Source organism: Triplophysa dalaica, chromosome 16 (assembly GCF_015846415.1).
Source record: "Triplophysa dalaica isolate WHDGS20190420 chromosome 16, ASM1584641v1, whole genome shotgun sequence".
NCBI classification, from domain to species: domain Eukaryota; kingdom Metazoa; phylum Chordata; class Actinopteri; order Cypriniformes; family Nemacheilidae; genus Triplophysa; species Triplophysa dalaica.
The window spans coordinates 8,029,779-8,055,498 of NC_079557.1; the positions used below are offsets into that span (position 1 = coordinate 8,029,779).

At 41.7% G+C, this 25,720-nt stretch overlaps 1 protein-coding gene across 4 annotated transcripts in view; it reads left to right on the forward strand.

Annotated features, from left to right (window-relative positions):
• pcdh19 (protocadherin 19) overlaps nucleotides 1-24,967 on the forward strand; it is a 51,969-nt gene extending 27,002 nt beyond the window's left edge. For all 4 annotated transcript variants that reach the window (XM_056770018.1, XM_056770020.1, XM_056770019.1 and 1 more), the window contains exons 3-5: nucleotides 1,418-1,476; nucleotides 4,039-4,211; nucleotides 22,388-24,967. In XM_056770018.1, coding sequence (XP_056625996.1) covers nucleotides 1,418-1,476; nucleotides 4,039-4,211; nucleotides 22,388-22,950 — 795 coding nt within the window. In that variant the 3' untranslated portion in view covers nucleotides 22,951-24,967. The remainder of the gene's footprint in view (nucleotides 1-1,417; nucleotides 1,477-4,038; nucleotides 4,212-22,387) is intronic.
• The last annotated feature ends 753 nt before the right edge of the window (nucleotides 24,968-25,720 follow it).

Genomic DNA, 25,720 nt, shown 5'->3' on the forward strand with positions numbered 1-25,720 from the left:
AACAAATCGGTTATTGAGAAAGCACATACAAAAGTGTCTCCTTATCTAACCATGATTCATAACACTAGGCATTTCATTATGATTCATTATTTGAGATGTCATGTAAAGAAACGCAAATAACCTTCAATTTCATGTCAAACTGAGCCCTATTGATGCAACAGTTACAGATTGGAGCTTTAAGGATATTTTTTGTGTGCTGGATAACTGCTAGCCACTGCTGATATGAACAGATGAAGGAAATACACATGTGCTTGGCATCATAGTTATTCTGCCTGTGTGATGATGATAGCCTGTATCTGTCTGAGCTAGTCTGGATGTCCTTGGCTGGCGGCATAATCATTGGTCGTGTTCCACTGTCTGCATTAACCTCCTTTTCGTCTGAGAGGCTGTTTTTGTCAGAAGGGATGATGGCTAGACATACCCCTGGAAGGAAGCCATTGACTTCTTTTACTATCTTGGTTTCCAATCAGTGAATTCGAAGCTGAGAAAGCCGGCATGCTTCTCCTTGTGGAAAACACCTGCATCTTATCACCATATTGAGTGAACGGATAGTACCTGCCATCTTTCACCAAAATGGACAGATTTTCCCTCTCGTCTCCACCTCTCTCAGTAGACCGGCTACTACTGAACATCTGCTATGTGTTTCTCAAAGTGTTGGTGTCGTTTATTCATCTTTGTATATAGCTAAATATACGTGTACCATTTATGGCTTTTTGAGGTTATTTTGTAATATATGTAATAACATATTTCCTGTAACCAGAGAAACCAGAAAGCATCAATTCACCCAGTCCTGTTGTATACTCCTCTTCCGTACTAATCTGTAGGGTGCTAATCTTTTGGCAGTGCTACCCACAGAATTATTCAGACACTATTGACTTCCAGAAGTCTCTTGAACATTTTGTCAATGTGGGTCATAGAGCCATCACATGCAGATCACCGAGGACTTTTCATTTGCAAACGGAAAGTTAAAAAGTCCCCCGGCGTGCTCTTAATGTCCTCCCTCCGTTTATTTATTTTATTTGATATTCCACATTACGGCTTCAAAAATAGTGCGAGCAAAAGAAAAGCGTAAACTTTCTTCTCTAACCCCCAACCCCTCATCTATTCCCCTGTCTGCCTTAATGACATTTTGAAGAGCGTGGTCTGACTGAGGATGGGTTGGGGGATTTGGGGGGAGGGAAGGCTGGAGGAGTGAGGACGGGAGCAGACTCATTGCATCAGAACAGCCCACATGTGCTTAGAAAGAGAATGGGGGAGTTTGCCTTTGAAAGCTCAGGCAGCTAACTACAGTCTTTGTGTAAAATAACATTTCTATTCAAAGGCAATTACTGGTGACATTATTTTGGTTGCTGCATAATTAAATTCATTTTTGTTCTCTTTCTCTCTTTCTCTCTCTAATGCTGTCTCTTTCCCCCAGACGGAGAATTATTCCATTGACTCCAGTTATGTAAACAGCAGAGCACACCTCATTAAAAGGTATGTCTTTGTTAAGCAATCAGATTAATTTATTTAACTTATTCTGAAGTTTTCTTAAAGGGGTGATTTCATAAATGTTTTTTTATAATTTGATTTTTATCATATGGCTCCACTTAAGAGGCGTATCAACTTTGTTGCAACGAAAACAGACAGGATAAAATGTTTATGAGCATTTTCATTCCCCTCCTTGACCTTGAGAATGAAACTGACTGTTTTATGCTGCTGTGCGTTTAAGACCTCTTTGTTAACATCCTTTTCACGTGAAATATGCGACAAAACTCACGCATGTAGATTTTCAGTTAAAGTCATAATTCTGTAAAATTCTGTCATCATTTCCTCACCCTAAAGTTGTTCCAAGCCTGTATAAGTTTCTTTGTTTTGTTGAACACAAAAGGAGATATTTTGAAGAATGTGAAACATTCCTTCATGTTCTTCCAAATATCTTCTTTTGTGTTCATCAGAACAAAGACATGTATACAGGTTTGAAACAACATGAGGCTGAGTAAATGATGACAGAATTTTCATTTTGATGTGAAGTCAGTCATATGTTAATACATGACAATTTATATAATTATTTCAAAAGATCAAGGAAACGTAGATGCTCATGATATTACCCCTTTAAGATTGCATTTCGCTGAATATTTACATGTTTATTAAAAATTTTGCTATGAAGAACATGGTTGGCCACAAACCTAGACGAGACATTAATAACCAAGTGTGTTTATATATGGTCAATGTTCACCGTTAATAATTCAGTTTCATAATTGACTAGGCACATCCCCTTTAAGTATTACTTGCTTCTCCGCTACTATGAATAATTCCATCAAAATCCTCCAATCGTGTATACATATTACATGTTAGAGAATATTAAAGCTGTAGCCCAGAGCGGAGGCTTGGGCGGTTGAGCATACACGCATTTAGACGTTAATCAGATAGCAAAATCCACAAGAATATTAATCCCCGGAATTTCTGAGGATTCTTCCTCGGAGCACATAAGGAGGCCTTTGTAAGGCCGCAGAGATAAGAAAAAGGTAATGTTATTTTTCATTCTGGAAGAAAAGAGCAAGAACAATAGATCCTTTGTACTGGCAGGACTTGGCCAGCATTCCTCAGTCCACCTAAAAGAGCTTATTGACTGACATGGAACATTGGCATGCAGACATCCCTAATAAAGGTCCTCCGCCGCCCGGGGGCTAAGCCACTATGAAAGTGCATCAGCACCGTAATGCCTCTCTCACCTGGAGCTAGAGAACATTCCAGCCAACCTCAGTTCTGCATTTTTCTAACCAATTACAGCAATTTTATCTCCTGAAAAAAGCCTTTCCTGTGTTTACATAAACAAAGACTATTCAAGTGTCGGTTGTTTGGTTCAGCAACACAACAAAGAAATCCCCTCCGGAGCCTGTGGGTGCGCAGACTGGGACAGGTGCAATTAGACTGATAAAATCAGAGGCTGCGCTACCACCATTGCAGTGACGTTGCAAGAATCTTTTCTGTCTCTCTCTTCCTCAGAAGCGACAACAGAGATGCTTTTGTCTGTGTATGTCAGCGTGTGTGCATGTACGCATGCGTCTCTGATCCTCTCTGTTGCTTAAAAAGTGTTTCGATTGGCTGTCACATTAAGATGTGTGGAGCTGATGGAAGACAACTTGCCCACATTTTTACTATCATTAATTTTTGGTAAAACAGGATCAGATTAATCTGTGTGACCAGCCGAGACATCCTCAACAACAAATTAAAGAGGCTGTGTAGTCATTGTGAATATGCATTTAAGTAAATCAGACAATAGTTACACTTTACATTTAGCTGACTAAGAACAGAAATGACTTCTCAGGCACTTATCAATCCTTGTTAATTTTAGCATTTACTAATACGTTTTTAAAATCAAAAGTTGTAAATGTTAACATTAATTAATGCACCATGAACTAACAGGAACAACTGTTCTGACATTACAAACATTAAAAAATGATGAAAACTATATTGCTAATTGTTAGTTAATGTATTTAGTAATGTTAACAAAAAACGAATGTAAAGTATTTCCATATAAATGACTAGATGTAAATGAGTATATTCCCTCGATATAACCTAAAATTGACTAGCAAGTGGCGAATCACGGCTTTGCTGAGATGTGATGAAACCTAAATGCTTTTGACTATGTAAAGCAAGAATAACACTTTGACCCATATTTCGTTTTAGTAGGAAATATGTCAAAACTGGACAAACATTTCATGGGGTCTTTAATACCAGCAGATGTGCTAGTGATTTTTCTAAAAAGAACTTTAAGAAACATTGAGTGTTTACTCAGAGCCATAATCCAACACCGAACAGCTCTGCACTTCCACAGAGAGTGCAGGCCAGCCACCCCCGATCCTTTACCCAACCATTTCAGAATGTGATAAAAGCACATTCTTTTCAGCCTTGGCGTCTGGGCGGCTAGGCACTAAACACGGGATAAATAGAGGTAGCATGGGGTGACGAGAGAAACCGAATGAGGAAACCAAAGTTGACAGTTAAATAACACTTTCTTTCTTCCCTCATCTTTTCTCCTTCACCTGGCTGCAGCACGTCAACATTCAAGGACATGGAGGGAAACAGTCTGAAGGACAGCGGGCACGAAGAGAGCGACCAAACCGATAGCGAACACGACGTTCAGAGAGGCCACTATGCCGACACGGCCGTCAATGACGTGCTAAATATGACCGTACCTCCAAACAACTCACAGTTACCCGACCAAGGTAAGACGGAATGGTTTCAACTAAATGCAAATATTCCAAAACTCAAAGTACAAATCAAGCTTTGCAGGCACAGCCAGCCTTAAGGCGCCGTGCTATTGTAGAGACAGCACTTTCTTTCCCTTTCCCGGCCCGTCTTTGATGAGAGGCCGGCAACATTATTGACGGATGTGAGCCGTGTCTGCAGTCGACTGCAGGGCTTCAGATCTAGACCTAAATGGCAGCAATTAGGCTGACACAGGTTGAAGGTGGAAATCTACATAACACCCAGTTTCCTCATGCATAATTCACACGGATCATTTAGCTGGGAATTAATGTTGATGTTTCTTTTTTGGACTGGCGTTAAAGACATCCGGTTTGTTGGCAGGAGTCACCGGGGGTCATGTTCACTTTCTGCTACTGCCACTCAACAAACCAAGTTACAGAACAAGGTGGCAGCGCTACGGGGAATCAAAGCATAGGGAAGACCAAAGGAGGGCTTAGAGCGGTTTTATTACACCGATTGTTTTGTGTTGTCATGCTCAATCAGCCTTTGATCCGAACTTTATAGAACAATGGACCACCTCCAAAAGTAGCGAATAGTCAATAGCGAGAACTCTAGTCTTCTTGGATAGAAATGAGTCAGCCAATTGTCTGAATTACGACGAGAGCTTGACATTTGCTGAATAAGAGAGCCGAGTAAGATGAGGTCATTAAAATCGGCTAGGATTGGATTTTAAGGAATGCATGTCACGCCGTCCATTGTGCACAAAAATAAAAAACGCGGCTGACTGCATCTTTCTAGACTTCTGAGTCATAGTACCGCTTACAGCTTTTATTTGCGCTACCTTACCGTCCCGCTTCAGGATGAACGGCCTAATAAGAAAGAGCTAAGGAAGAGAAAGCATTGAATGAACAGACATAAAATAATTGAGCTTGTTCTTCATTGTTCCCCCCCGGTGAAACGGGATCCTGAATTATGTGGAATTGGCAGGTGAAGCAATTAAGATCTCATTTGCTCCAGATCGTGTGTTCTGTGGCTAATTCAAGCAGCGTAATTAACCAGTTTGTTCTCGCAAGACGTATGGCTACCTGGCAACCGGAAAGGGGGAAACGTCCTCTATTTACAATTTATACGCAAACGTGTCGGATGCATCAGCAGATTTGTTTGAGCGTTGTTAGCCTCGCCGGGGAGAGTGTTACGCTCTGTGTTCTTCTGGAAACTGCTGTGAGGAATTACATTTCTGTGATGGAGACGTTGGCGCGTTTCTTTCGACGCCAACTTGCTGTCAACGAATAATGAACTATGATCGGTGAGTCTCAGCTTAACTTCTGTGGATGTCAAAGAAATACATGTTAATATAGGTCTCATAAAATGCATCATGACATGTCCTCTTGCTCACCGCTCACATAACTGAACACAATTAGAAGAATTGAGAGTATGTTGCAAGTGGCTGAAGCTTTTCCAGGTCAGCCCTTTTATCATTAGCCAAGCTCTTATCTGTTCACGAGCAAACAAACACCGTAAATGAAGGATGGCTGATAAGCAAAATGAGCAAGCACTTCAACGGCGATGTCGTCAGTTTTAACCAAAGCTATTAGACGGTGACAAGTATCAGATACTAATGGAATTTGGATGCACGTCCTCTATCATATTATCCCCAGCTTTAAGCTTTGTTGCTCCAAGGAAAAGAAACAGTGAATAGATGGGTCTCATTTTAGTTACCCGTCCTTTAAACCCAGTCTGTAGGCACATGTAGGCAGGGCCGTAATGAGGCCTGTTGATAATTATTAAATGAAGTGAGCACGGACCCTTACATACACGAAAATTTAATGACACCGCAAATGGAACTCGCTTTCCGTTACAATCTCTGTAGTCTTATCATACCGCTAAAGCGTGTGTGATGATTTGCTGACTCACTGACTGAATTGGCACAAAGCACAAATAAATCTCCAGGACGGGAGAGTCCGCAAACCTCTGGAGAACTGTTTGCTTGAAATATTTGATAGAGATGTGGTGTGTTTAGTGGCTCTTTTGCCTTATTTTGCTGCAGCTACGTAAAGTTTAGTGTCAGTATAATACATTTCGACAATCACAGATTTAGCAAAAACCAACATATTCCAAGCAAGGCAATAAACGCACTCGTTCACCAAGAGGCGTTTAGCCATTGTAGTGAGAATACCTCTGATCTATCTTTTAACTGTTCTCGTACAGTGAGACACGTTTAAACCAAAGGACACAAATAGAGGCTCTGAATCTGAAGACTTTCTTTTTTGCTTTGTTTTCTTCCTCATGCTTCCTGAAAACAAACAGAGGCAGGAAGCAGAGGGATAGTAAGCTCCCTACCATCTTGTTCCCCAGGCCTTCGAACTGTGTAAATGTTTATGATTCACGCAGTTCTTTGAAAAGGTAACGTTTCCACTTGGGAAACAATGTTACCTCAGCTTTAAAACTGCTCCTCCCCAAATTCTCTCGCCGACTCTTTCAATTGTGAGAGGGAGTGTGAGAACGGGCTTCGGTGAGGGGAAAAAGCCCTCCTAGGACTGTAGTCTCTCAATACGTAATGCACAAAGACTTCCTCAGGGGTGCTTCCTTCATACCCTGTTATTCTATTACCAGGATCTATGTCTATTTCCTGCAGTTTGTGTTCCCTTTCCTTCAAGAAACAGAGCAATTTATAGGGGCTTCTGTGGCACGAAATTTCACACGTATCAGAGATGGTGGGTTTTTCACAGGAAGCGTGGGAGACGGTGCTCATGCTACTGTAGCCGGCTGTGGTGGTCACGAGCCGACAGTAATGATTTCATTAGGACAGAATTACCTCACAGTGCTCAGATTTAAGTGTAGTAAAGCGGTGATGAATGGAGCACGGTGCTGACGGACTGAATCTTTCCCGCTACGCCTAAAGCCCTGACTTGACTTCTATAGAGAAAAGTGGGACAAGAGTGTCACTCTCTGTGTCAGAGATAACCTAATATATACACCTAAATATATTTCAGGTCTGCTATCAACTGAAATGAGAAGCATCTATAACGTGGAGCCATAAAAAACTGACATTTATTCATATCATTATTTTTAATAGTATCCTTTGGGGGATATATGAAGGATTTACATTTCAAATGAAAATATGGAGCTAAATGAGAGGTAATACATTTATTAATTCATAATACAATTTCCAACTCTCATTTTCAAAAACCAGTCCGAAACTATTTAATGTACTAAAAGAGTCCAAAATTCTGTAGTATTATTCCTGCATTTCGAGGCAAAGCTGTTCCTATTAGTTGAGCCAATTACATACTTTTCCCACAGCTACATTTTTGAGAGAAAAATGTTTTTATAATTATGTCTGCTTTTTAGCCAAGTAAATTGTGTTTTTACTTGACAATCTGCCAATATGTATGATATACTGTACAGTATATGCTTAGAGCTTAAAAGTTAGCTGGGCATAAAATTCATTATTGAAAATAAAAATAATATAAGATGATTAAAATAGTTTCTTAAGTAGTTTCAAGTCAGTCAGCCAGCTTACAGCTTACCCTCTGAAACATTTTAGCCCTTCAATTTTTCCCATATGACTCCAATTGCAGATTGTACCAGGATATGACTAAACAAAATGCATTTTGTTTGCTTCAAAGGCATAATTGGCATGGAAGGGCCCTGATGAATCTCTGAGTTCTCCACTTGGATCGAGTGTTAATTTTGTTTGCTGTGGGCCGGAGTTTTGCTTGAAGGCTATTTGTAGAGTCTCTGTCCCACCAGACAAAATGACAGTCACCATTAAGCTCTCGTTCTTCTCTCTCTTGTCTCTCACCCCCAGAGGAGACTGAAGAGCTTTGGCAGCTCAATTTGCAGCTGCTGAGTTCCAGCATGTTCCACTCAGAGTGTCCCCGGCCCTGAGAGTCTTTTATTCATCAATCGCTATGTCCCCATAGGCATGTATCTCCTCCTATGCCCCAGGATTTCACACTCCCTCCACCTCCCAGCGCCACATCAGTACACTCCGGCGTCTAATTGATTTTGATGAAATTGATAAAAGAGTTTCCCTTTTGTCTCCTTCATCAACCCCCCGTAACCCGCCCATCACATACGCTTCCACAGTCCTTAAACCGCTGCAGATCTGCATGTTCACATTTCCCAACTTCAGCGACAGTCAAACAACCTGCCGAGTTCGTACTATATGAAATGACAACTGAAATGGCATTTATGTAGAACTGACTTGCCCTAAACTTCTGGGTGAACATTTTCTGCCTGGGCGTCTCTGATCACCTAATGCAAATGCTGACAGATGTCAAAAACAAGACAGGAAGAGAGGCAGACATTGAGAGGACTGTGAGTCAGGTAAGCAGGGTGAGAGAGTTTCAGAAAGGAGGAGAAATGAAGCCTTTTGACAGGTTGGAGTGGTTTTATCTCGGTTTAGAACTGAATACCCGAGAGTGCATCATGACAGCTGACTTGCCCTACAAAACTAATATTAACATTTGACTGAAGCATACATTAAAGGCTTATGGAAATTCTGTCTGATATGGGAGAGAAAAAAGAAAAACATTGGATATTCACAAATCAAAGGTTTAGGGTCACTCACTCATCCTTTTTTTTTACTATTATTTTAGAATAATCAAAAAATTATCAAAACTACGATGTAACAAATGTAACTGATAGAAATGTTTTCCAAAATGTAAATAAATTTAAAACTAAGTTGTATTTTAGAATCTTCGAAAGTAGCCGCCCTTTACTTAGAATTTGCAAAAATGTACCTACCAGATGCCATGCTTTTTTAGACATTAGAAAATTGGTACATTTTTGTCTATTAATATGATATAAAATATTTGAGAATATGCTTTCAGATTAAATGGTTTTTCCAGCAACATTTCAGTCAGGTCACCCTAAACCTATGACTGGTAGGGTATAATTGGAATTACACTTAGAATGAAATTGTGCGGCTACAGGAATTTTCTTTACAAATGGCACCTAAATATGCTATTTATTTTTCTGCATTTAGGAGTTCATGTTGCTCTCTAAAAAAGTGTGAGAGTATTATTGGAAAGTACTGGAGCTTACCTCCGCAGCTGTTACCTTCAGAACACTGTGTCAAAATAAAGGAAATGAATTGTGTTTTTTCCTCTAACGCTTTCGCACCATACTGTGGCAGGTAGGCCTTGAGATCTTTTGTCTCTTTAAAGGTGTGCTTTCCTCTAAAATGCACGGAAACATCTCAGACAATCACAGGTCTCTGAATAGCATTCTCTCCCTTGAACCCCATCTGCAGAACCTCCATCTGAATACTCGCAATAGGGTTTAATCAGCTCAAGAAAGGGGCTTCTTATCTTTCCCTCACTTGTTATGGGTAGCTTATTGAACATATCAGAGGGAAAAAAAGAGAGGTTCATTATTTCTAGGGTCTGCAATGAGGTTGATGTATCTCATCGCAAACCCTCAGTTGACAGCTCATTTTCCAGACAATCCTGGCTTTGATTCACGAAAAATGAGAAAGAGAGCGGGATGGAGAGGAAAAAAGGGCTCAGGATTTCATTGCCAACGCCTGCTTATGGTTGCGTGTTAATAATCTCCTCAGAAAACACTCTGAATCCTAGCTATTTGTTGAACACATACAGTATGTACCCGGGTGCAATTCAGCAGAACTAAGAATCCTCTGAGATTGGCCTTGTGTTGAACACAGAGGAGATTTAGGCAAGGTTATGTGCTGTTTGGTAGTCATCATGAGAAAGAAGTATTGCTCTTCAATCCCAAGTCAATTTTCGAGCTGGGCGAAACTAAAAGAAAGTTGAAATGAAAAAGTGTGCATTCAAGGGTTAATAAGGCAGAGATTGTAAAAATAAAAGCATTGACAAAGGTTTTAGCTGCAAAGGCACATTGAGACGCGTAAAATACAGCGAGCTGCAGTGTGGCGCCATGCCGTCTCCAGTGTGCCAAATTGCTATCCTGATTGATCTGCGCTTTAAAAGAGTTGTCTTAATGCTTAGCCACCCGCCTTCCATCACCATGTCCATGTTCTCCATACCCTCTTGGCTCTTTCTGACACATGGCCCTTATCCAAGCCCACATTACATGAAAATCCACAGGTAACAAAGCCCAGGGGCATAAAGTAGCAGCCCCTAGGGTACAGAACGTAAAGCTAACCGAACTGAAGCCCCAGCTGTGCTCTAACCGAAACGTAACTAATAGCGGGGTGAGACAAAATCCATCCCTGCAGAGGGATCTTGGAACCTCTCCATGTGTAATGGGCTCTTCGTAACTGCTGCTAGGGAACCCACTTCTCCAAAGAAGCATTTCCCACATCCCCTCCTAGGATTTCTCTATCTGGGCGGAGGTAAATTGCAGATCACACGTTGAGGATAAAACGTTCATCCAATCAGTGAAATCTCGTCAGCAGCAATGCTGAGGTAAACAGGCCCATCATCTTCACAGCCGCTTTGCTTGACGAGGAGCGGATTGGACCTCGTGGCGAGCGCTGCCAAAAAAGCTCGCCTCTATCAGTGGGCAGGCAGTTTAATAGACGCCAGGATGAGATCCCCGCTGGCACGCAGCCCACAGCACCCACAGCAAACCCCACTCAACTCCATTAACTCCCATTAGAATAGCTCAGCTCGACTCGCTGTAACTCAACATCCCTGATCCCCGCTTACGGACTAAACCGCATGTGTGTCCACTGAAATACACACTGATTAAAAGAGTGCACACATTTGAGCAAAGCGCTCTCAAACACGCCTACATGCATGCAAACACACACGATAAGCTGTTGCGGCATTTATGCCATTCGCCAAATGTCAATTGTATATTTTTTTCTCGCGCCGGGCTCGCTCACTCCAAGAAAGATTACGCGTATACTCTCCAACTGTAATAGAAAAAATCTGCTGTCTTCTGACAAGTACATTGTAACCGGCAGTTTTCTGTCCGGAATACAAAGAGACATTTATCACTGCAGCTGGGTAGAAAAGAGAGAGGAGGGTGTAAGTGAGTGAGTGAGTGAGTGAAAGAGAGAGAAAAAATAGAGAAGGAGAAAAAGATAGAGGGAAAATAAGAGAGAGAGAGAGAGAGAGCTGGCTGCTCTGTCACTGCGGCAGTGCGAGAATTTCTCTTTATCCCCTTCATATTAACACAGCGTGCATCTAAATATATATAGAGCTTTCCTTTCAGGAAAAAATCACATTTTTAGAAGCTTTACTACATTCCATTTGCCAGCTCCTTTTTCTGTTTTGCCTGACATCACATTTCATCCTGTAAAATAAAATAAAAGCTGCCATGCCTGTCGGTCGGAGGTAACTACAGCCATTAAGAAAAGGTTTAAACCCTGGGCAGCACTCTGATCTATTTTCATTTGTCATGATGTCAACATTAAAATGATCAAGACCTTTGACAGCAGAAATGCAAATGCACAGATGTGCCATCAGACGGCAGGTGACTGAATTGTGGGAAATGGCTGGCTGAGTTCACAGGCACACCTTCATCTCCCTCATCCCTCTGTCCTCCCTGCATCTTCACTCACCTCATTTCAGAGGATCTCAGTGGGTTCAAATTCAGTTCTTCAGTAAAACTATCCTCCCTCCTGCACAGAAATGACTTCAGCCGGGGTTAGATTATGAGCCATTGATGAAAGATTAAAGGCAGGAACCAAGAACGGGGCCAGCAACCCTTCCTACCTTGCCCAAAGGCCTGTGCGCTCGGCTTTAAAATGCAGACCCCCCAGCTAACCTTTTACGTGCAAATGCTCTCTTTCCTTTCTCTAAAAAGTGGCCCCAAAGCCACCTTTTTCTCAGAGGAGAAAGACTGTGTGGCATGCATTTTGAGCATGTTACCTAAACTTCACGCAACCCCTTTTTTTCAGCGTACGGTCTTGTTTTCAAGCCTTCCAAAAAGGGCAGACATAACTCTTTCGCTTCATCCTCTGAGTAACCAATTAACCTTCATGGTTTTGGGGGCTTACCCCTACCCCTTAAAAAGGAGGATAAAAACGAACGGCAATGGCTGGCTGTTAAGTTTAATGGCAGACGGGGAGGCCTCAAAATGGGTTTTTTAATGACGCTCCCATGCTCCTGTGCACTAACCATTAAAGACTAGGCAGAATGGGCTGCTGCATTGCGAGACTGGAGATCGACACAATCAGCCGGGCCAAACATCACAGCGTGAGCTAAGCCCCTTTTGTCTTTCCATACTAAGGGATAATATGCATCCTAACAATGAAAAACCTCTTGCTTTCTCATTATTTCGCTCACATTAGCATCTCAAAAGATCTAAAGCATGCGCTCTGATCTGGCTGTCACTTACATGATTTGCCGTTGATGATATATGTCTAATTTAATCTACAGGCTTTATGAGATAATAAGCTTTTTGTCATACAATTATTGGGGTCTTGCTCCCAGGACCATTTGGCTGTTGTGATATAGGATGGCAGACGGCCCACCCTTGCAGTCGAGCACTGAGCTGGCTGTGCCGGAATTGTGATGGAGCATAGACTGGGTATGGTCAGTAGGGCGCCTGAAGACTAGTCGCTTTCTCTATACGCAGTATAACTCTCTGTCATAGATAAGCGCATTTAATGTCACAAGCCTGCATGTGAGCAGGAGTGGGCACCGAGGAAATCCAATTAACTTCTGCTACAGCAACTCTGCCCACATTGTGCCTTTTGCAATCCCACCCACCACTCTGGGACAACTGGGTATCTCCTATTGCCAATGCCCCTTCAACTTCCAATGACTTAGAGGTCTGTTTTTGCCATTTTTCTTTATCCCAGAATCCCAGATTATTCAGAACAATTCAGAACTATTTTTATTTAATAATACCAGAAATTCATATTTTTCATAACTTTGACTCCTCTAATGCATTCTTTTGTCAATGCAAACAAACTAAAAGTGGTGATTCGCCAGAAATATGTGTTTTTCTTTGTCTTTGGTGTGTAATAGGTTGCCAATGCCTGTATTAGACACGTACAATTGCAAAAATGTAAGTGTTGGAACAAAAGATGTTTTTTAACGGGAAGCGAATGCTCACGCAGACCTGCTTGAAATGCCTCGTATAACCACACCCCGGCGAATCTACGTCAGTTCGTAACATGATTTGACTAAGACCGCCGAAATGTATACGTAAGTAAGGTGTGCGTACCTGTCAGTACAATTGCTTTGGAACCTGATGTTTTGTTATATCTGTTCTGTTGCTATCTAAAATCCTTACAAACGAGACTGCTTAAGGCGGTAAATGCAGGAAGAATTGCATTTCTCATATCAAAATCTTTCTTTCTGTGAACTACTAAAAGAATCATTAATGGAATCATTAAGAGGAATCAGAATTGGAACCAGAATGATTCAATTCCTTACACTTCCCATTCCTAACCCCCATTACTCGAGAGACTAAGAGGGAAACTGTGGGTGAATGGTTTGTGATAGGGTTTTAATAGAACGTTGTACCGAGGAATACACTTCATTGCTGAGATTCTCTGCTCAGTGCATGAGTCACGCTTTCTTTAAGGTAAGATTCTGCAGCATATAGATGAGCAGTCACATATGTCCCCTCCCCAAACTCTGGCTGTGATTCAAAGCAAAGGCTGCTGATGCTGTTTCAGCTGCACTGCCTCTCCTCCTGTAAATGCCTGTCTATTTTACTCGATATTACATACTGTCTGGCAATAGTTGGTCAGGGCCCCTGAACGGCTGTTGTAAGCTTGATGCGTTTTTGCGCTAGTGGCAGAGAGTGGAGAAAGACATACAAATTAGGGCTGACACACCGCTGAGAAGCTTTCAGTAGAAATTAAAAAGGTGAATGTAAGCATCTATAGGGATGTGAAAACAAAACAGGGTGTGGTGTCCCTGTTGAGAGGCCAGACGGTTGTCGTCTTAGAGGGGGCACGGCTATACTGCACCTGGACTTGAGTCTGACTGCAGTATGTCCGTATTCACCATCACAGTGATGAGGTACAATAAGCATCAGGTGAGCCAGCAGGGCTCTGTTGTCATGTCCTTCCTCTTGGCCGCCCACTCCTGTCATGAGCCTGGACACAGGCAGTCGACAGGTTGGGTCAGGCTATGATGGTTTGAGGGGAAGCGGATGCTTCATTACAGGTAGCAATTTCCCAAACACCCTTTTACGTGCACACATGGTGATGTCAGTCTGTATATACTTCAGGGTTTGGCACAATTTTGAACTTGAAGATTGTTTTCCATTTAAAAATTTGAACCTTGCAGGAAGTCAAATGGAAAAATAAATAAGTATAATAATTGATATATATATATATATATATATAGATATACAGTATTGAAAAATTATATATTTTATATTTATTATATAATCGGTATGAATTCAATTTAGAAAAGTTTCTTTTTCAACATCATTAAAGTAACGGCTCTGGAAATTGTCCATGTTTTGTGGGAATGCTACTATTCATGGGAAATTCATATTGAAAAATGTTATTCTGAATTTGAACATGATTTATTGTATTACAGTTGTAAATTCCTAAAATGCACATATTCCTCAAAAATGTTCATAATTCTCTTCGTATTAAAAAAATCTTCACCCTGTTTACTTTTTGAATTTAATTCAAATGAAACGGGATTAGACTTCAAATTTAGACCATTCTCAGTTCAATGGTGCACAATCTCGAAATTCAGACACTTGCGATCAAGTCTCAAAACTAAGGAATAATGTAACAGATACTGTTAAATTGCCCTGCATTATCTGAAATGAGAGGAACGATGAGAGGCGCATGAGAAATACTGTAATGACGGAGTTGGTTAAAAGAAAGTAGGAGAGAAATATGCAGACATGGGTAGGAAGAAGAGGAAGAGCGAGGGACAAAAGAAAGAAAGTGTGAGAGAAAAAAGGCTAGTTTGAAAAACAAGATAAAACAGAATATAAAAGGCATAGCCAAAGCTGACACAGTGAACATGACTGTATGAGAAGGCACATTGCATTAATTATGTAACAAAGTCTAAGCAAGCAGGCTTCTCACACGCATCTCACTGGGAATGGCAGTGTGGAGATATCAGTATTCAATTGACGCAATTGGGGCCAGCTGTTGAAAGGAAGACCCATTGATTTTACGTACTCGGGTTGTATTGTGTCCAGGTGCGTTCGTGTCAGTCTTAGCTAGACAGGAACAAGGCATCAGACCCATTCTCATTGAATAAAGCAACAAGCCTAAAAACAACACATTTTTAATAGCACAATGGGAGGAAGACAAATCTATAGAAGCTGTAATAGAACATGTTAGAGTATTTAGCTTAATTCTTCCTTTGGGGTAGACCTTGTAACCTCTAACAAAAGCATAAAGACAAATTAGTCCAAAATATAGACAGTTCTTGAAGTGGGCAAAGTAAAAAAATAAATTGAATAAACAAAAGGAAAGTCATAAAACTCAGAGTGTAAATAGCTGAAAGCTGTACAATTGTGCACTCCCACATCTATTTTTGCCATCCCTGAAGCTAGTTACAATCGGGCTGGATGCCTATTAATTGCAAATAAAGCCTTTTCTCATAGGCTTGCTTCAAGTAAAAAATACATATCACATTTCACTAAGGTTCACCGATTTAGGCAATATGGTCCTCTCACAGATCATTTAATTTCGCTGCAGCCACTACATTGACGTCCTTCGTAGCCCCCCCAACCCTCAACCCCCAAAGCCCAGCTCGTCCCCTCACAGATGTAATTTACTATGTGCTTTGTCTCTCTCGCTCTTCTCAGACTCAAGGGTTTCCGAGTAAATTAGCTACATCGCTCGGTCAAGCTTAAACACAGAATGCGGCGTTTGTTATAAAGTATTTAAAAATGTCCTCCACAAACCAATCCTTTTGAAACGACCGAGCTCAAACGGGCCGAACGGCGTGCATGGCAGATCTATGAGTCGGGTTAATTTGGGGTCCGCCATTATCATGAGAGCTCGGGGTCGAGTACCACAACAGTGCCTTTCTCTGAGCTAGTCTGAAACTAATGAGGGAGTCTGTAATTTCCCAACCCATGAAGGGTGCAGAGACATACAACCCTATTTGTTGTCAGATTCCCTCTGTTTTCTATCATTGGAGGACCAATCCAGGAGGTCGCTTGACCCTTTGGGTTAACACAGTGTTCATGACACTGACCACACAACAGCTATAAGTGTGTAGTAACACATCATTAAGGACTTCTAAGGGCTTTAAACTACTTGGAGGAAAAGTACAGTCACATCACTAAACTATCTTCAAGATGTCTTTTATACAAAATGGCTCCCGGATGTCATATGCTAATGGTATTTTCAGTTTAAAGGGATAGCAGAGTTCACCCAAAACAAAATTCTGTCATTATTCATTCACCTACTTGTCATTTCAAACCTGCGTGACATGTTTCTCCTCTGCAGAACACAAAAGAAGAACACTTGAAGATGAAAATAAAGTATATTGTATAGATACAAAACCAAGTCAATGGGTACTGCCGCTGTTCAGTTAACAACATTTTTTTAAATATCTTCTTTTGTGTTCTGCATTGAAAAGAAAGTCATGAAATTTGGTTTGAAATGAGAAGAGGCGATGTAAAGATGACAGAATTTTGTTTTGGGTGAACTATCCCTATTAGATTTGGTGTAACATGCTAGACAGGCATTGGATCATGATAATAAACATGTCTTATCTAAATTTTCAGTTAATATAATCCAAAAATATATTTCTAGTAACAATCAGAGCAATATTTGATTTATGGACAATAAAGCCAAATTTTCTAGTTTCAACCTGCACAGGCCATGAGACAAGCTGAGCTCATTACCATAACATCAAGCGGTCTATTTTCCAGCACCCACCTCTCTCTTTTACATAAAGCAGCTTCATTTTGCATAACACACCATCACCATTGCAGTTTTTTTCATGCTATTACACAGTTGTTAAGCAGATACTGTTTGTCCTAATCTAAGGCAGGTGCATTGTTTGTCAGCACCAGTTTAGAAATTCATCCTTTAACTAGGACCAGCCATGTAGGGGCTGACAGGGTGGGGATACATAGTTTCTAGCCGTGATACTAATTCATACAAATGGCAGTGGTTGAAATAAATGGTGCAATGGTAAACCGCAGACATGAGATAAATTGTCAGTGTGTGTTTGAGGCTGGATTACGCTACACGATTTTAGTCCAATTTTTTTAACCAAGGAGTCAGACCGTCATACACGCCCGTGCCAGATAAACCAGACCCTGATTTACTTTTTCATAAATTGAGTGGTACTAATGTTAAGACATGGAAGCCGGCACGGGGAACTCCTGATTTGTCACCCGTATGACAGGCATTAACAAGACCAAGCAGAGAGTATAATAACTTCAATAATTAATATCAGACTGAAGAAAGACGTAGAACGTCAATGTCACTTTCCTAAAGGAGCCACGGAATTGAAAGGGGAAGAGAGCGAAGCAGATGTACAGGGGTAAGAAGGAAGCAGAATTTTCGGGATGGTGTGAAACAGGAAGCGCTGGAGGGAGAAAAGAGAGAGAGCGCGAGCAGATGGAGTGTGAACGTTGGAGAGCAGCTCCAACAAGGCCTTTACACCGAGTACCATCTTCGTGGCTCAGTAACGCATCCTCCTCCACTGTTTGTAAAAACAAGACCATCACACTCCATCTTGTGGTCCCGCAGGGCTAAGGGCTCGCGGCTGATTTATGATGCACAGACTGAATTGCCTGGCTGGGATGACAGCAGCACTTGGACTCTCCCTCATGGGAAGCCCCCAGCGTCTGCCTGGCTTGTCGTAGCCCGTGCATGGCAGCTAGCGATAGTGTTACAGTGGAGACCTGACGTGACCCGAGCCTGGACGAAAGCACTGTGCAAATCCACCCAGACCACCCTTCCTGCGCCTGAATTAAATGAACAATGCCCACGTGACACTTATTTAGTGTCACATATAGCCAACTGAACACAGAGCGCAATTAACAAACAACAGCTGGACAGGCGCTTCCGCGTGGCCGCGCTCCAGGGCAGCGCGCTAGCGAATGCGGAATCTGCAGTGAAAGACCTGACTGGAACGCCGACCTGCAGAGGGTTGTACTTCACGGGGTCACACGGATTAATGTGGCACCTATTTTCTCTCATACCATGCCACCTGCGGTGAAGAGAAAGAAATAAAACAAGCGCCACAACTGATGTCTGGCCTTTCGCTCTGAGAAATTATTTCTCACAGGAGCCGGCTCCAGCTGGATTGTTTCAACAGGCGGGTATTACAGAACAACAATGGAGGCAGACAAACAGAAGAATAACTAATGCTTTGTGTATCTGGCCGCACTAAATCATCCTCATATTTAATATTGTTAATCTTTGAACCATTGCATTATTGTGCCGCTCAGTGCGATTTATTACAAACGTGTTGCGTGTGCTTCTTTGTCCGTTTCACCTTGTTTCTAAAAGGAACGATGTTCTTTCCTCAGCTTGTAAATCCAAAGTGACTGAATAGTGTCAAGCTAAAACTGCAGGGCTCTTTGGTTGCAATTACATCCCCAGTCGCGGACTGCCTTCGCGAGCGTATGCCCGCTCTCCCTGGTACCGAGTCCAAGCCTGTCTAAACAGGCACATTAGCGAAATTTCCTCAGCCCTCTTTCTGGATTACAGCAACACTGCAGACCTCCGCCGCCCATGCCCACATTTTTGGAGCGAAAAGAAAGTGCGTTTTCCAAGGAGGAGCAGAATAGCTGCCAAACAAGATAAACGTCTGGCATTGCCACAAAACATGTTCTGTCCAAATTAAAAGCCATTCCTTTTGTTTTGTGTATGTAAGACTCAGCCCAGCCACAAATCTAGCTAATTTAGCCTTATGTATGTAAACAGACATCCTTTTATTAAATTAAAGACAGATCTTTTGTCTTCAGTGTCCACCCTTGTAGCCACAGCGATCTCTTAGATTCAGTCAGCCTTAAGCAAATATGTTAGTTATCGTTGATTTTTGGCTCAACATTTAGGAGGAAGATCTGGGCTGGGTTTCTCTCTCGACGTTGAAGCGGACTGATGTTTTTCTATTATGAGCTATGAGAGCGCTAGTGGATTTTTATCAGACGAGTTCAGCCTTTGCATTACAAGTGGTGCTATTTATTATTCTTTAGCCCTGCAGAATGTAGATGGAGGTACACATATTTAAAAATGCTCCCAAATGCCTCCTGTATTCTTTCATCCCCCCGGTGCAAAAATTAAACCGCAATATTTCCGATTTGTCAGCACGCTCCGAGACTTTCATCCTAAAGACATTTTTTAAAAACTCTGTACCTACTATTATTACTATTTTAAATGTGGAACGGCAAAAAAAACAAGCTTCTGCATCAAACCAGAGCCGAGGTAATTAACAAGCTTTAAATCTCTGATAGGAAATGCTCCCACTGACTACTCTGGACTGTATTTTAAGTCTTTTCCCGGATCTGATGAATTTCAATAGACTTTCTCCATAGGAGGGCCGTTTGCCTTTTAATACTCTCTTCTGCTCGACTCAAAGATCAGCGGCATTGAAGCTTTAATTGCTTCATTTGTCTGCATTATATTTCTATCTCTCATCGAGAAAAGAGAGGAAGAGAATCTTGTTTCGGGGTTGACAGGCTGTCATGTCTTATTGCAACTTTGTGTGGTTACTACAGACCTTTGAGAGAAACATCTGTGAGTTTTGTGGATGAACCAGTGACAGGATGCGAGAAAGCGACTAATGGCGTTCTCCTTTCAGAGCGATTTAATTTACAAGAGAATCGCTCCACGGGAGACCCCCTAAAGGAAAGAGGCTACGTATGTGCATGTCCCTCCTGTCATACAGGGGGAGAATTAGAAAATGTGCTTTTGTATGTGTTGAGCATTCAACGAATCTTGTTGAAGTGCCTCGTATTGATCGACAGGATACAGATAAATCCATGCTTCTGTAGAAAAGCAGATTCCTATAAAAGCAGGAATTCTGGGTAGGCAGATGCGTGCGCTGTGGCAGGTGCGGCGTCCTCTGCAGTTGCTCGCTGTATATCTGGATAATGGCGAGACTCACCCTTGTTGCTATGGTGATAACATTGACTTTTGGTGATGAAAAGCCCCTTCAAGATGTGGACTTGTGTGTGTTCACAGGGACTGGTAATTATGGGCTAAATTTGAGCCACTTGAGATACCATAGTCGATCCAGAGCTTTACTTTCCAATTTATTTTTACTTTTTCAATTTAATTTCTCCCTTCTCCCTGCTGCTCGCCTGCGAGTTGGTGTGTGTGTGTGTGTGTGTGTGTGTGTGTGCGCGCGCGTGCCTGGTTGCGCGTGGATGCTGCTTTCTATATGTGGGTCAAATCTCTCTCATAATGCACCAAGACACATAGGCAAACACGTGCATATTTTTACGCCTCTGATTTTATGTGCCGCAGGAGACCTGAAGTGTCCCCCGACTTGGTCAGTAATCCGTCAATCTCATCAGATCACATTTTAGGGCGACAAGTTTTGGCAGCAGAGGCCTTGGAATGCAACACTCCAATCTTTAAATATTGATTCAGGGCCCAAAGCTGCGTTGTCCCTCAGAGTCTCGGAAAAGACAGATAATTAGTGATTTTAATTGGATGATCCGTCAAGCTCGGAGTGCCAGATGTAAATGTGCAAACCCTTCCCACAATCCCTTGCTGTCACCGTAGGCTGCCAGTGTGTACTAGGGCCTCGACCCTTGGGCTGTTTTACCAATAGGGAAGCTGTCAACATGTGTCAACAAACATCTGTTTGGCAGCTTTTCTTACTATTTTTGTTGACGGGTGACAACCCAACGTATAGGAAATCGCTAAAGAAAATCTGTACAGTATCCAATATATATCTTAACTTTCATTGACTTCTCCATTCTCCGACTTCTCTATTGTTCCTCATTCACACAAAGAACAAATACTATAGCAATAACTTAAATAATAATATATGGATATGATTATCATTTAAAGGGTAGTTCACCTATTTATTTATTATTACTCACCCTTTTGTAATTCCATAATGTATTGACTTCCATTACATGGACAGAAAACCACTCAGACATTTCTTCATTTATCTTCTTTTGTGTTGCACACAAAAGTCTTAAACACGTTTTAAATGATATCTGGATTAAAACCATGATGACAAAATTTCATATTTTAGGTTTATAATTCTTTTAAGAGAGTAGAGTTCACACACAACCATAACGATTCAGAGGAACCATATATATGAGATCATTTTCAAAGCAATTTTTCCCAGCTGATAAAACGATTAAACATTTACAGCCAATCAATATCCACTCCAGTTTTAAAGGGCATGCACCTTTAAATATGAAACTGCAGCGCACAGTCAAAACTGAATCATATATCGTTATAGTTATCATTCTTGATGCAACAAGCTTTTAGTTTGAAGCGTTAGCTCTTCTTCATTAATTGTCAGCAGCGTGTGGATACAGCAATCAATGAATGCAAGCCTTAGGGAAGAGATTTTGTTATGCAAATGCCATTTGTGTATATTAGTAAACATTTAAGCAGGGAGAGTGCCGTCTATCCAGATGGCCAATAATGAAATATGTATGGAGTCAAAGGACTCGGCTTGAAAAGCTGTTTTTGGCTGACTACTGGTAAAAAGAGAGCTGCATTGATTAATACACATGCATCTCTTTTAAATAAAAGCAAACAGCTCCTCAACTCCAACCAGTGAGAGCCACGCTTTTTGTTGTTATAAAGACACAAAAAACAGCTTGAAAGCCCTTCCTTTAAACCCAACAAAGGGTAGATCTGTAGTAATACTGGCTCTGACAAATCTTTTTTTGTAACTCCACAACAGCTTTAAGGCGTCATTACATATTTAAAACTGCCAGCTAGATGACAGAGCACAACAATCAGCATTTAACAACGGCGTATCACAACGTCCCTCACACTAAAATATCCAAACCTTCCTTTCAACAAGCATTGCAACAGAGTGAAACAATTACTCGCAAGAGGCGAATCCACTTTCGTTTTCACAATGCATCCTTTAATTGGTTTATTAAAAGACCCTCCAAAAGTCTAGCACAAAACTTGAAGTGGTAGAGCCAGGCAAGAGCTTTTGCTGAAATGTAGTGGAACTGTTTTGCTTGCCACATTCCTTGCCTCCATTCCAGCTTTGACATGTGGTGAAAAGATAAAAGATTCAAAACAAACTGTGCTGAGATCCATAGAAGAATAAGCACAAACCACAAATAAGCCGAAGCTCTGCAAACTGCCCTGTTTAGGAAACAAACCTAACTCTTTCTCTCCATCTCTCTCTCTTTGCAGATCAATCCGAAGGATTCCACTGCCAAGACGAGTGTCGAATCCTGGGCCACTCGGACCGCTGCTGGATGCCTAGGGTGCCGATGTCGGCGAGAGCGAAATCTCCCGAACACGGTCGCAACAACGTCATCGCCCTGTCTATCGAGGCCACCACTGTGGACGTACCTCACTACGAGGACTGCGGTACCACCAAAAGGACTTTTGCCACCTTCGGCAAAGACGGGCCGGACGAGGAACGGAGCGAACAGAGGGGCAGGCGGCAAATGGCAGAGCCGGCTGTCTGCAGCCCCAAGACCAACGGAGCTGTGCGCGAGGCTGGAAACGGTCGGGAGGCCGTCAGCCCCATCACCTCCCCCGTGCACCTGAAGAGCCCCCAGTCTAAACCGCCCTCCACCTACAACACGCTTAAGTGCCGGGACGCAGAGCGCATAGCCAACCACAGCCTGCTACGGCAGCCAGAGGGGAAGGACAGTGAGCCGCCCATGCGGGAGATCAACACGCTCCTGCAGGACAGCCGTGAGAAAGAGTCCCCTGGAAGTAAGCGCCTGAAGGACATTGTGCTTTAACCGCCTTCCGCATATATACACAGACGGCATACGCTATTATGAGCGTATGTTTACGTTTATGTGTGTGTATTTGTGCGAGTGTCGAGCTGTATGGGCTGGGGAAGGAACACATCTGCACAACGTATTCCCACGAGGACGTACTAATGCAGAGGCCGAACAAACTGAGCTAAAAACGTGTCATTGTGGCTTGGTAGCAACAGCAATGCTTTTATGTTTGTCGCAATCTTCTGTCCGCAGTGGACAGGCTGGTTACTGTGTGCTGCGTGACATGCTCAACCCCGCCCTCGCATTTTACCCTTAGAGGAGAAAGACCTGCCAGCGTACGACTGGTCATATCTAAATACAGTCATGCCTTGTAGACTCTAAAGAGACTTTGTTCGAAAAATGCCTTCTTTGGTATGCAGTTTTGCTTCAGCTGCCAAACCGCTCACTGTTCCAGTAGAGGACGTGGGTCCCTCCGATGTTACAGATGGTGATGTACATTAGCAGAACTCTTACCGCCCGACTGCGCTCTCACGCCAATGTCTGATTCGCGGGACGTCGCACAGGAGCGCTCCCGCAGATCTCATTTCAGGGGCTTCTTCACTGGTCTGATAAGGCAACCTTCTATGTTTCCCCCCGAAGACATTCCAATGTCAGAAAACCGTGAGGTCGTTACAGTGCTTATTTTATTATCAAAGATGGAGCTAAATGAAGTCGCGCTATCAGCTCAAACTCACCGAAAAACTGGAATAGGGAGAGATCAATCCCTCAGACTCACAACCAGATATAAATATATATATACAGTATATGGATTAAAGAAAAAATCAGACATGTTGCTTTTGAAATCTCCTGTGCCCTTTCCTGATTGTAGCCAGTGGAGCGCAGTTTACTAGAACTTTGTGCTCGGGTCTTGTACTTTTTTGGATTTTGACTATGGGGCTAGGATAGAAGGGGTCGTCACTTACGTCTTGCTATGTGGAACTCTGTTTAGGGTTTACTACTATCATTTTTAATAATCTGTTGTTATGTGACAATCCCTTTAATGTTTTGTTGCGGAAGTAAAAACTGAAAAAATAAACATTGGTGTTCAACTAAAGCTACAGTAGCGTTTGTACACAAACACAAAAAGGAAAAAAACATATATGCCAAAATATATTTTATAAATAATTTAAAATGTATAATGAGAATATTTAATGCTGTGTAGTTATTTTATCAGTAAGTTATACTTGAAATCAACTGGCTTTCTTTTCTTTCTTTTTCCCCTTTTTTATTGACTATGTTTCTTTTTTAAATGATCTTGAATTTTTGTTCACTGTGTTACCCCTGGCAACTGTTGATTGCAGTCTACCTTGTTGTAAAAGAGTTTCTTATTGGTCAATTCTTGTGCCATCAAGTTTCTGTGTGGGCAAAAATAGACAAAATGACAAAAAAATGACAAAAAAGAAAACCAACACCAACCGTAGTGTGTCAGTACAATGAGCGTAGAGTGAGATAGCAAAAGAAACCAAAAATTGCAACAAACATTAAACTTTCAAGATAACAGGTTGTTGTTAATCTACATTCTCGAGTAAGGGTAAGAGTAACATTGTCATTTCAAGGTGGTTCCACTCATTTCTAAAGTATCGTGTTTAAGACGTAAGGCAAACCCTCCTGTTGCAAACACAGATGCTGTAAGACAAACTTGCTTTGGTCCCTCTATCATCAAGTACAGCCCTCTTTACATACATTCTCAAGCTCATTTGAAAACGCCCTACCAAGCCCTACCAAGCAGGATTTGGGGGAATTGCCGTAATGAGGGCTGGAGGGTCTTGGGAAATATTGCGAAATCAGCACCCCATCAGGGGATTATGGGTTTCTTGGCAATACTTATTTTACAACGTGGGAAGTACAAACAGCAGCAACGTGTGGGGGGAAAAAAGACAGCAATCTAGTAGCTGAATGTTTTTGCTGGTCTCACCAAACAGCTTCTGGCAACGTGAAAAACGGAATTATCACTGAATGTATACTGCAGCTTATTATTAAACTATTAATGTTCTCCACGTTTGTCTCCTTGTCTAAATTCATCAGTTCTGCATGTTTCCATCACACTTTTTCATTTGCCACCAAATGGATCGTAATGGAAAGGATCCGCTATGGCAAGATGGGAAGACAGCTAGACTGCATTGTTGAAAGCTAATGAGCACAACCTGAGTTTAGCATACTGCAATTAACCTCCCTTAAGCGACCTTTTGTCTTGCCGTAATTCATTACAATGTATAATGTGATATGCATATCTACTGAAAACTTTCCATGAAAGTAATATGATTATGCGCATGACGACAGCGCTTTAGCGATGAGGATCAAATGAGAATTGGTGCTGTCTGAGAACTGTGATTTTGATTAGTATCAGAGGTACTGTTTTTTCTATCTGTGACAGCATTTTCAAATCTTGTAATGTTAACTTATCCTAGGAATTAAAAAATAAAATAAAATAAGAATACAGAAACTACACCTAGTGCTGCCAAATAGAACAGACGCTTGGGAACTATCCAACTGAGGAGTGTCAATTTCAGACTGCTGGTCGTTCTAATTTGCTGAAGTGGATGATACAAGCAACTATGGCCAAGAACATTATTACTTGGATTCTTACCCAGTGTAATGTGATGCTACTTATCCTTCAAAACAATAGCTGTCAACGGATCTCAATTGACATAGTGTCTCATGAAAGAGAGGTGCACCGTTACAACTTTTTACAGGAATGGTGATGTAGCAAATGGCGGAGAAATCTATTGGCTATATGATATAGTCA